General features: G+C 40.2%; 1 protein-coding gene across 2 annotated transcripts; it reads left to right on the top strand.

The window, feature by feature from the left end:
* Positions 1–879: 879 nt before the first annotated feature.
* On the top strand, positions 880–11324 carry sesn2 (sestrin 2). 2 transcript variants are annotated; one of them, XM_044335780.1, is made up of 11 exons: positions 880–1691; positions 2744–2809; positions 3777–3965; positions 6478–6660; positions 7167–7385; positions 7575–7707; positions 7801–7916; positions 8065–8148; positions 10085–10191; positions 10287–10431; positions 10731–11324. In XM_044335780.1, exons 1-11 carry the CDS (start codon positions 1350–1352, stop codon positions 10815–10817), a joined length of 1671 nt encoding a protein of 556 aa, XP_044191715.1. In that variant the 5' UTR covers positions 880–1349; the 3' UTR covers positions 10818–11324. The 2 variants fall into 2 exon arrangements, with proteins under 2 accessions (XP_044191715.1, XP_044191716.1); XM_044335781.1 differs by lacking the exon at positions 880–1691 and adding an exon at positions 2084–2203.
* The last annotated feature ends 51 nt before the right edge of the window (positions 11325–11375 follow it).

The raw sequence follows: 11375 nt of genomic DNA, 5'->3' as shown, positions 1-11375 counted from the left end.
GGCTACAAGATGTGGTCTCCGAGGACCACAAGGGCTTGACATGTGTTCCCAGCAAAACTGTTTAATTCAATATCAGAGTTGAGTGCAATGGCAGATGTTTATATGCACAACTTTACTGTAATTTTCCATAAAGTCTTTGAAGTACTAATATTCTTCCCAGATGGTAGTCATGAGGACAAAAACAAAGTTGGATCCGTAGTCTAGTGTGGATCTCTGGGTTTTTGGAAAACTCCTGCAGAGTGCAGCCACGGAAGTAATGTAATGCTAAAATAAACAGTAATGACCTCAGTTTGTTGGCTTACATAGAGGATAAATCAATTAACTTGTAATTTTTCAAGTAGAAATGACAAAACTCTGCTCGTTGCAGCATCCCTATAGGCTTTTTAGGCTTATTGTCGGATTAAACCATTTTAAGACATTGCTTTAGGCTCTGGTAAGTGTGGTCGGCATTTGCCATCAGTTTTGACATTTTATCACATATTAATATATTATTTACATAGCTACAGTCCCATGTAAGTGTGGTTGTATAAACTTGTACATTTTTAGAAAGCTTATATCAGACGTTATAATGTGTTTTAGCGTAACATTTGATAACACAAGGAAGCATTTATGTGCAGAAACCTATAAAATTAGCAGGTGTAGGCCAGCTTGCCTGCAGAAACCAGCACATTCCTCATAATATAATAAAAAAAATAAAGATGAAATGTTAGTTAGTTAATCAGCGCAAGGTTTTTGCACCCAGCATTATCTACAAATGGTAGGAAAAACATTTAAAATTGAAAGTAATAAGTGCATCCTCTCTGTGGTGCAGATCATTAGTGGAAAGTTTCGCAAACGTCACTGTGACGTCACACCTGAGAGAAAAAAAAAGCTGCTCAGCTCGGAACAGCTGAACGAAACCGGCGAGTGAACTGTGAAGCTGATAAAAAGGCGTTTTGCCGTTTCATACAAGCAGATTTTAAACTTAAAATAGATTGTGCGCAAGTCTGAGAGTCCAGTCTCAATACTCATTATAGGTTTACAGTTTTTTTTTTATTATCGAGTCACCGTCAAATGCGTTGTTAAACAGTTTGCAGCATCTGCTAGCAGCAGCTAGGCTAACAGGTAGCCAGGTATGAAAAGGGGAATACCTGATAGCTTTGAAGGTTGTCCGTCGGCGTTAATGATTTGTGGAGCTGATGATTGCGCAGTTATCTAAGCTAAAGACAGGCAGCGGACATCTCAAGTGTTTGGCAGTTAAGGAAACTAACGTTTAGGTGTAGCTAGCGGTCAGTTAATACTTCAGCTAACTAGCGGCGGTGAACTCATATCCGAGGTGCGTTAAAGGTGCTCCGGTAACAGGACAAGAGATGGCCAGTGGTCCCACTGCAGGCTTCACTTGCCGGGCAAATGGAGAGAAATCACCGGGGCGAGTGTCCGCTTCTGGCCGCTCACGTCGCCACCTGTCCGAGTCAGAGAGTGACGGTGGCCCGGCCCTGAGAAGCTTAGCGCGGCTGTGCAGCAGGGACGAGGAGGAGCGGGCAGCGGCTCTGGAGGAGCTGAGCCAGGGGGTCCTGGTGGGCTTGGATCTGGACCGGCCCGGTTCGACACGGCTGAGCAAACAAACGCTTCTGCATCTGCTCCGGCTCTCCAGGTCGTGTCCACTGCAGGAGGTGCGGGGGAGAGCCACGGAGCTGCTGCGGACTGCACAGGTAATGTTGACATACTATATTATAAGGTTACAGTCCTCTCTGGTTATGATGTCTGTGCACCAGCAGGAACACGGGGGGTGGATACACAGGGGAAAATATTCACAGAAAAACTGCAGATTTGCTACTAATAGGCAGGAGTTTGCCTTATTTATTTTTTTACGAGCATTGCTCTCCTTCTTAGTGCATCAGGAAACTCTAAGATTAGGTGAATGATTGATTAATAGTCATCTAGGAGCTGCGTAGCTACAGCTCATTATCATTTTCTATCAAGATTGCTGGTTGTTTCATCAGACATTGATCTACAGGAGGTGATGCAAGACTCAGCTGCGGTGTGCACAAACAAGTGGGCCGGGCACGCCCCCTCCCGGTGCCCTGAAAAACACACCAGACACACCCCCCGCGTCATTGACACTGCCTGCTGTAGCTCCGGGAAATAAAAAGTCAGACTAATCTGTTGAGAATAACAAGCGTTCATTTTGTGGTGACCTGCTGTCGGGTTGTCGATGATGTCGGTGAGTTTAAACGCAGGATTTTAATATGAAGAGTGTATGAACTGTAGGTTATGAAACACGTCTCTCTTGTTATACAATACAGCTGCTGCGGTCTAAATAGGTCTCGTCAAGTTCAAGGGGGTTGAAACTCAGCTGCAGATCTGCTCAAATATTCTTTCTATTTTAGTACTTCCATGTTAATATTCTAGTTGAAGGTTTTTAAGAAAGAAACATACGTTCGAATCAGTGACAATCTAACCCATTAGTTCAGTTTGTTTGCTCAAAACATTTTTACATTTTGATAAGGTGTAATGTATAGACCCAGAAATATAATCTGCAACTATTTTTTGTCGACTGATTAACTAGAGTCATTTTTTCAAGCAAAAATATCCTCAAGTCCCAGCTCCAGTTTTTCTGAACTCAATATCTTTACGTTCGTTACGGCTGTTGATCAGACAAAACAAGCAACTGATGACAATGTATTTTGGGAACTTTGTGATTTGCATTTTTCACTACTGTATACTTATGTCTTTTAACTGTCTGTGTCTTCATCACCACTAGGAACAAGGAGTTGAAGTACCGCGAGCTCTGGCCTCAGGCCCAAGTGCCTTTATCCCCGCAAAACAGGTGTGTATGTGGCTTTTTTAAAATTGTTATTTTGGCCATTTGAAGGCCTTTAACATTACATAGCACACAGGTGCACCCCTGTGTGACTTGAATAAAAAAGTTTATTCATTTACAGATATTATAGTGGCTTAATTATGAAAAGTATGAACTGTTAAAAGTGTCATCTTGTCCTCTTTGTTTTCCACTTTTGGTAAATGTTGTAATGTGAGATCACAAGGAATGCAACGTTGGTTATCAGTTTTTTTTTTGTTTTTTTCATTGATAAAACATATTATAACCATCTCATAATCAGTGTGACATACAGTCGTCCTTTATTTCTAATCCCAATATTTTACTGGGTTTCTCGCAAGCTGGCATCATGATAAACAGTCAAGTCAGTGTGTGTATTTCTGCTACTTGTAACTATAAATAACCTTCCTTTAGAAACATAATTTAAATAAATAGACCTGTTAAAGTTACTAACAATCACCAAATTCAGTGTTAGTATAGTTATTTTTAATTTTATTCCACTTTGACTCAGAATTCTTGTTATCCTTATCAGGGAAATCGTGGGTTCACACACATTCATCCCTCTTCTATTGATGGAATTTTTTATGGTTAAAAGGAAGTTTCTAAATCCAAGTAGCTGTATAAGCAGTTTGGCTGCTGCAATACTGCAGAGCTTGTTGCTTCATGTCATCAAGAGGCGCAACACTAAAGATGTGTTGCCAAAGCTGATGACTGAAAATGCTGACTTAATATGTGACTCACTCCAAGATTTCCAATGGAACGAGTAGGAGTGTTGTATCAGCTTTTCTGCCTCACAAAGCCGCTCGTTTCTGGCTTTAAAAGAAACATTTTACTTTCAAGTTAATTAAAGTCCTGAATTAAATTGTACATATTATCAAAAGAGATGAATGTGGCTGTAGTTTGTGGGGAATCAGTTGTCAGATTTGAACATGTATTTTATCTTGGTCTTCCTCTTTAGATGTTGAAAGAAGGAACGGACCAGGACATCCTGATTGAATCTTTTCTTTCATTGGGTCGTGTGGACCACATCACCATGGTGATGGCGCTGCACCCTGCTTACCTCAGCTGCTTCCTGAGGACCCAGCATGCATTGTTGGAGCTGGACGGCCCTTTGCCCCACCACTGGAGACATTATATCGCTGCCATGGTAAGAAAACCACAATATATGATTATTAACTCCTTTCAGATCCAACACCAGCAGCTTCAGTTATGGTCTAATGAACATTTGTGAAAATAAAGACGCCGACTGAAATATTTTGATTTAAGACACTGCAAAAATATTCAGAAAAAAGGACTATTTTGCAATCAAGAGAATATAATATTGAGTCAGCTTTTCTGGAAGACATATGTTAAAAAAAAATCCCCTTCAGCCCCCTGCAAAGATAATGAAACATGTTTATGCTACATCAACTGTTGATGTTAACAGATTTGCTGACTTACTTTAGTTGATTAGTTGTCCTGTTACAGCTGATCTAGCACAAGACAACAGGAAACTACAACTAAATGCAATAAACAGTCGTTAAATACATGAGTAGGACCAGTGGACTTTGAAATTAAGATATTATTATAACAAAGGCAGCTTTTGAGTACATAATTTTTTAAAAAATTTACACCATCCAAAATAATATGTCACCATGTTTTATAAAAAAAACCAACAATGCACATTAACATAGACCTTTTTCCAGACCCCCCTTTTCTTTGTCAACTGTCTGCTGTGAAAAAGGTCTATTATCCTGAACTATAAACAAGTCCATTGGTTGGTTAAACTTTTCAGCATTATGTGCAGTGTCACTGCGGGTTAAATCATATTATCAAAAAAGTAATTTCTGTCTGATAAAAACCCACATGATAACTTGATGGGAACATTTTTTAAAGTGACCGTGTGTTTGCTGCACTTTTATTTGCATCTTAATTTATTCCATTGTGTCAACTGAGGCAAAAATAAAAACACTCCCTCTCACTTTCTCTGCCTGACCCATTTATGATTAGTTTCTTCTTACACACACACATATATAATCATATTGTCTTTATTCCTCCCTCGGCTAGTATTTGTAGAACAGTTTATTGCAGTAATATTCTTTTCATCCTGCCACTTTTACAGTCAAATCAGCTGTAGTGACCATAAATAAATACATTCAAACTGAGTGGAGGGAGTGGAGGAAGCATAATGCATTAATTGGAAAGAACCCCATGTTTAGTTTAATTGAAGTGACAATACTACATTTCAGCTTCTCTACACCTCCAACATACCCTTTCAGTGTGTCATAGCTGGTGAACACAGCTGCAGCTAATAAAATTAATGGAGTTAGGTGTGATTTAGGCATACCAGTTGCTAAGCGCTGCTAATAATGACTATTGTTTGCTCTCGAGCGTTAACTACCCTTGATCAGACCTCTCGTTAATTTTGTTGCCGCATATGTTACAGTTTACAGTTTGTATTGTTTATTCTTTATTTTTCAAGACATGTTAAACCATAGCTAGCATAAATTCAGCCAGATGTTTCTGATGTGATCGTTCATGTTCATAATGGTGCTCCACCTTGGAATTATATCACAGATCACTGACTCATGTTGTGTGACTCATGTGTTTCAGTGCCAAGTTGAATCAGTGCCTGAAAACCACTGACTGACTATCCACTAAACGAGGGGGATTTGAGACATATTCTCACAATATCAAATGATTAAAATTTGTTCTACATGTCTAGAAAAGTTCAAATAAATCTAGCAAATATTCTTCAGTATTATGATTATTATAATTATTATTTTTTATAATTCATTATTATTATTATTAGTGTTTTTCATTTGGGCATTTCATGTCTTTCTTGTCAAGTTTGCTGGTAAACCCAATTTTCTTTTGAAACAATAAGATCATTTAAGGAACTAGTAGTATGTATAAAAATATATTTTCACAGTCGGGTTGTCGGTCAATTTAAAAAACACTCCAATGGCACAAAAAGGTAATTTCAAAAAAGTGAATTCTGACTGTCAGGAAAGAAGATAAGCCAATGTTGTAGGAATAAACATGAAAAGAATGAGAAATGAAATAATTTTGGTCTTAAGAGAAAGTTAACATGTATTATGCAGCCATTACACTGTATTGAACCACTAACAGGTCTGCTGAAAACCTGCTGAAGTCCCCTCCATAAATATTTAATGACTCTCATCACTCATTAAGACATCACACTACATTACAGACATCACACTTTCACCTCATCTACTGGTGGAGAAGTTTAGTTGTGTTGCTTTCACTTTTGAGCCTTTGACATTTATGAGCATAGACTAGTTCTAAAGGGGGTTTTACGTATCAGTGTGTGAACAGGTGTTGGGGAGTGTTACTGCATATATTAAAAAAGTTCAACAATGACGACTACGAAAAAAAAAATCTGGGGGTGTGGAGTTACCAGCCCTCTATAGCCCACTCAACATCTCTGCTTGAGGCTAGTGACTCCAGGCTACATTATATGCTACTAGCATAACAAACCAGAATCTGTACAGTCCATAAATTGAGTCAGGTTGCATCGTGGGTAATGTAGGTGCCAGGTTTAAATAAGACAGAAGAATGCATAGAATAGTACGTACACAAGCTTTGTTTGTAATGGATGATGGAGAGTCTTCGTCATCTCATAATCTTCAGCTTTGATTCTGCCTCGTGTTTCGCAGGCTGCAGCTCGACACCACTGCTCCTACCTGGTGCAGCATCACAGCGCAGGTTTCCTGGACGCTGGCGGGGAGGAGAGTTGGCTGAACGGCCTGGAGCATGCTCCCACCAAACTCCGCAGCCTGCAAACACTCAACAAGCTGCTGGCGCACAGACCCTGGCTCATCACACAGCAGCACATCCAGGTCAGACACAACGCCCACTCAGACACTCTTAATCTCTCTCTTCGTAGCATTTTGTAGAATCTGACTGTTGTAATAGAAAGAAACAAGAGCTTTCCATGAGTTTTGCAATTTATAATGGTCCAGTACTTTATATTCTCACTTATGAAAATATGCAGTATGTAATGCCAGCGGTCCTCCACAATCCAGACTTTAAATTGGCTGTTTGACAAAAATTCTTATCACAAGGTCCACTTGCTTGTTTTTTCAAAGCTTTCAGCCACATTTTCCTGGCCCTCCTCAGTAGATGGAGTTTGCTCAGTTGCCAATGGAGATTGTTTACTTGTTATCATGTGAGCTAAGTTTGGATTTTAGCATGCAATCAAGTGGACCTTGTGATAAGAATCTTTTATGAGGCCCTCCTCTGTGTTTTGGCGTATTATATTGCACTAAATTGGCAGGGGTTCATATTGTTTTGTTCACCACTGTATTTGGTGGTGCAATAATGGTAAACTTATTCTGTCCTGTAGGAACTAGTGTGTCCTGGAGCAGAGCCTCGCTGGTCATTGGCTGAACTTATTCACGCTGTGGTCCTGATGGCACATGCTCACTCTCTCTGCTCGTTCGTCTGGGGCTGCGGCTTAAATCCTGAACCTGACCACGTCGGAGGTTATACCTTCCAGCCTCCTTCACCCAGTCACTTCCCTCACAGCCCGCACAGTCCCGCTCATGAGGATGGCAGACAAGAGGTGAGTCTAGTGATCGTTTTTCACCATGACAGGCCTGAACTTAAATGTCAGCAGGACAGAGACAGAGAGGTATTTGTTTCATCAGCAGTGTTTCATCAGTCACACCGGTTTAGTAACAGTGGAAGAAACCGCTCGTTTCGCACTGTTGATGCAGTTCCTGAAGTCCTACTTTCTTCTTCTCTTCCCCAGTTGGTTGACGGTGCAATGGAGGTGGAGGTGTTGATGCAGAGGATGGTGGAGCTGCAGCAGCAGGAGGAGGAGTGCACACAGGAAGAGATGGTCACTCGCTTTGAGAGGGAGAGGAGTGAGAGCATACCAACAGGTACAAACATGCCCGCTCATCCACACATCAATCTGTCATTTACTCAGCTCACTTTTGTTTACTCGCCGCTTCCTCTTTGTTGTGTTTGTTTAGCGGTGGTGCGGGGCGCTCCGCCTGACCTGGTGTTGTGTCTGGTGGAGGATCCGGAGTTCACATACGAGGACTTTGCCCCCAGAGGAGAGCAGTCACCAACCACCATGAGAGCCCAGGTAGTTTTGGAACATTTCTGTGTGTTGAAGTTGATTATGTTTTGCCTTCCCAATTTATTTATTCATACTTTTGACAGTGTACCTGTTTATTGTCTGTGCTTAGTTTCATAGAGCTGTGTTTGTAAATGTTGGTGTCTGATGTGTGCAGGACTATTCATGGGAGGACCACGGCTACTCTCTGGTCAACAGATTACTGCCAGACATGGGCCAGCTCCTGGATGAGAAATTCCAGGTACTCTCACCTTTCACCTAATATAAATACACTAATAAACACCAATAAGCTGGTACAACACTGATGTGTGGATAACATGACAGGTCTGTCTGCTCCAGGGAGTTTAAGTGAGTGATGCACAAAGAAACTGAGATCTGGAGGAGATGGTGTGGGCCTACATGCTCATTACAACTCCTGCAGTGAAACTACTTGGTGTCAGGAAAACAAGCCATTGGTGATTTGATTGTAGAACAGTGGTTCCCAACCTGTGGGTCAAGGTTCCCACAAGGCGTCACTGGATGACTCAATTCTGCTACAGAAAATGTCATCAAATTTTCAGATGTTTCTGTAAGCTTTGCTTTTTTTTTCTCGTGAAATACTGGACAGTTTTACCTTTACAGGCCTGATTCATAAGAAACAGTCTGAGAAGAGAAAATCTCTCCTCAATCAAGTGAACTCAAGAAGAGTTAGAAGTAGATATTTCTTCATATTAAGGGGTCACAAGAAAGGAGAGAAAAAAGGTTGGGAAGCTCTGTCATAGAAGATTCATAGTTATCTATCCTACACAGTCCAGCAAAGGGATCAGCAGTACACACTGGGAAACAGAAATGACAAAATTTTCTATAATGTGGAGAAAAACACTTGTGTTTTGAAGTGGGCGTCCTGGCAACCACCTGATTAAAGTACTCCATCGCATCTTGGTCTGATTGCAGAATATAAATTGATCTACTAGTAGAAAACAGATTGATTAGGCACATGGGCGTAATTTATTGTAGGGACCACGGGGATATGTCCCTACCACTTTTCTGATTACCTAAAATTATCCCCACCACTGATTTGATATTAACTGCATATGTGTTTAAATCAAGTATAATTTCCATCAGCTGGCTTTGGATGAATCAGAAACAGCACAGTGTGTTTAGTCCGAGGACGAAGAGCTCGAGGATAGAGCACAACAATCCAGGCTGTCTTTGCTTTCTATGATCATAACGTCATGGTAGCTGTACCAAATTAAACATGTTGATTGTTCATTGATATAAAAGACACATCTGTCCTGGACTGGCTAACTCACGACAGACCAGGAAATGTAATAGTCTTGCTAAGGTTAGTACTGTACAAACAACAATAGTTAGGCATATTAACGTTATACTAGTAGCCTGTATACTTAGCTAACACTAGCAGATAATATAGTTAGCTAGCAAACTAAATGTTTCAGAGTGTGCTGTGGGGTGATTTTGTGCTCTTACTTTTAACTTGGCTAACATTAACTGTTCTTGTTCTTCTCATGTTGGCATCATACTTATTGGAAGAACATTAGTAATTCTTCCAGTTTGCTGCTAGTTTGCTATTCTGTCTTCCCCAGTTTCACATCCCATCTGAGTGGTTTCAGAGTTACTGTAGTTAACCTTACAATTAATTATTTTCTGATTGAACTGCCTGCAATGTTTCCTCTTAATTCAGCAGTCTGAATTAGCATCATGGATGTCAAGAAAAAGACACATGAGGTCTTATTTCTTGGTAAATGTAAGTAGCTACTGTATATAGTAAAAGGCTGAGTTAGCTCACTTGCTTTGCATCTATGTCAACAGTAAGTTAACTTATTATCTAGTGTTGTATTGCAAATTAGAAGTTCCCTTCATTTTCATAACTTGTATAGCAAATTAGGAGTTCCTTTTCATTTTCATTCAACTTTGTCTTTAATACAGACATCAGAGAGACAGAAAAAGAAAATGAGAAAGCCGAGGCCAGGCAGGGAAAAGACAGAGGAATGAGCTGATTTCATCATCGTTTTAAACTAGTTTCTTTCATCACTCATTATAAGTGCATGCGGTGTCCTTTTTTTCATTTTTGTTTTATTTTCCAGACCTCCTGCCAAATTTATGTCCCCAACACTTTCCAAATCAAACCTTAACCTTTGCATAGACATATTATTAATGATTAAACTGTCAAATTGCAGGTTGTGAGCAACCTAACCTACCACAGGATGGCCATGCATGAAGGTGTGGACACTCACACGCTGAGAAAAGCCCTGTGGAACTACATCCACTGCCTCTACGGGATACGGTCAGTGTCTAAACTAAATATTTAAAATGGGGTTTCGTCTCTGTTGTGTCACTGACGTTTTGTTTTGGGTTTTTTTTACCACCGGACATACGCAGATATGACGATTACGACTACGCAAGTGTGAACGTGTTGCTGGAGCGGTCTTTGAAGGTGTTTGTTAAAACCATGGCCTGTCACCCTGAGCAGACCACAGGACACATATACCACACCTTCTGGAGACACTTCAGACACTCTGAAAAGGTATGAACCAGTTCAAACACTCACCTGACCCGGACTCTTCAGTCTCAATGAATGAATCGTTTGACATTTTAAGCATGTAATCTCTCTTTGCTACCTTCTCAAACGCAAGATGAATCATTTGACATTTCAGCTTGTCCTCTCTTTTTTTTTCCCTGTATTTTTAAATGTCATTAGAGAGGGAAGCCTTGCAGACAGGACTTGAAAGTGTGTCACCTAGTAACCTGAAAGTAATGACACGGTTCTCTCTTTTTTTTTTTTTTTTTTTTTTTTTTTTTTTTTTTTGCTTTTTTTTCCTGCAGGTTCATGCAAACCTAATAGTGATGGAAGCCCGGCTACAAGCAGCCCTTCTGTACACCTTACGAGCCATCACACACTATATGAGATGACACATTCGCACAGTCACGTGTTTTTGCAGATGCTGAGCCAGCTGTGTTGCACCACAGCCCCAATGCATATCACAACATGGATAGACAATCTTTCACACACACACACACACACACACACACAGACAAACACTACAGTGAATGCTTGTATATGCATATCTTATGTTTCAGTGTTAATGTTTTGATGCTGCTTTTTGCGACAGGGATATTTAAAGTTTATTACTTATTTTGCACTGAAATTTGTCCGGTTTTGTTTCCCCACTTGAGCCTCAACTGTTTTTTTTTCTGAATATCTTGCACACGTTTCTGTCACTCAAAAGCATATATACGTGCTACATGCTAGTTATACAAGCGGAATAAGGCACAGCATTACTAAATCATCATGATTCAAGTGTTTCTTTTGCAGAATTGTTCTTGTTTATTTGACATGGCTCATCAGGCCAACATCTATCAACCAGACGATGACATGACTACTCGCACTTCAGTTCTCTCGGTCTGCAGCACACAGAGGCTGAAATCAAAAAAAGGCAAAATAACTTGTATTTTTATATACAATAAAAG

This window comes from Thunnus albacares, chromosome 19 (genome assembly GCF_914725855.1).
Source record: "Thunnus albacares chromosome 19, fThuAlb1.1, whole genome shotgun sequence".
Lineage (NCBI taxonomy): Eukaryota > Metazoa > Chordata > Actinopteri > Scombriformes > Scombridae > Thunnus > Thunnus albacares.
The sequence above is the reverse complement of the archived record's forward strand: the minus strand, read 5'-3'. Positions and strand labels throughout refer to the sequence as shown.

Bases quoted from the DNA above. Each gene is read 5' to 3' on its own strand.
- sesn2 (XM_044335780.1), top strand. From the start codon at position 1,350: ATGGCCAGTGGTCCCACTGCAGGCTTCACTTGCCGGGCAAATGGAGAG. The intron at 2,810-3,776 runs GTGTGTATGTGG...CTTCCTCTTTAG, and splicing joins CCTTTATCCCCGCAAAACAG to ATGTTGAAAGAAGGAACGGA. The intron at 7,708-7,800 runs GTACAAACATGC...GTGTTTGTTTAG, and splicing joins GAGTGAGAGCATACCAACAG to CGGTGGTGCGGGGCGCTCCG.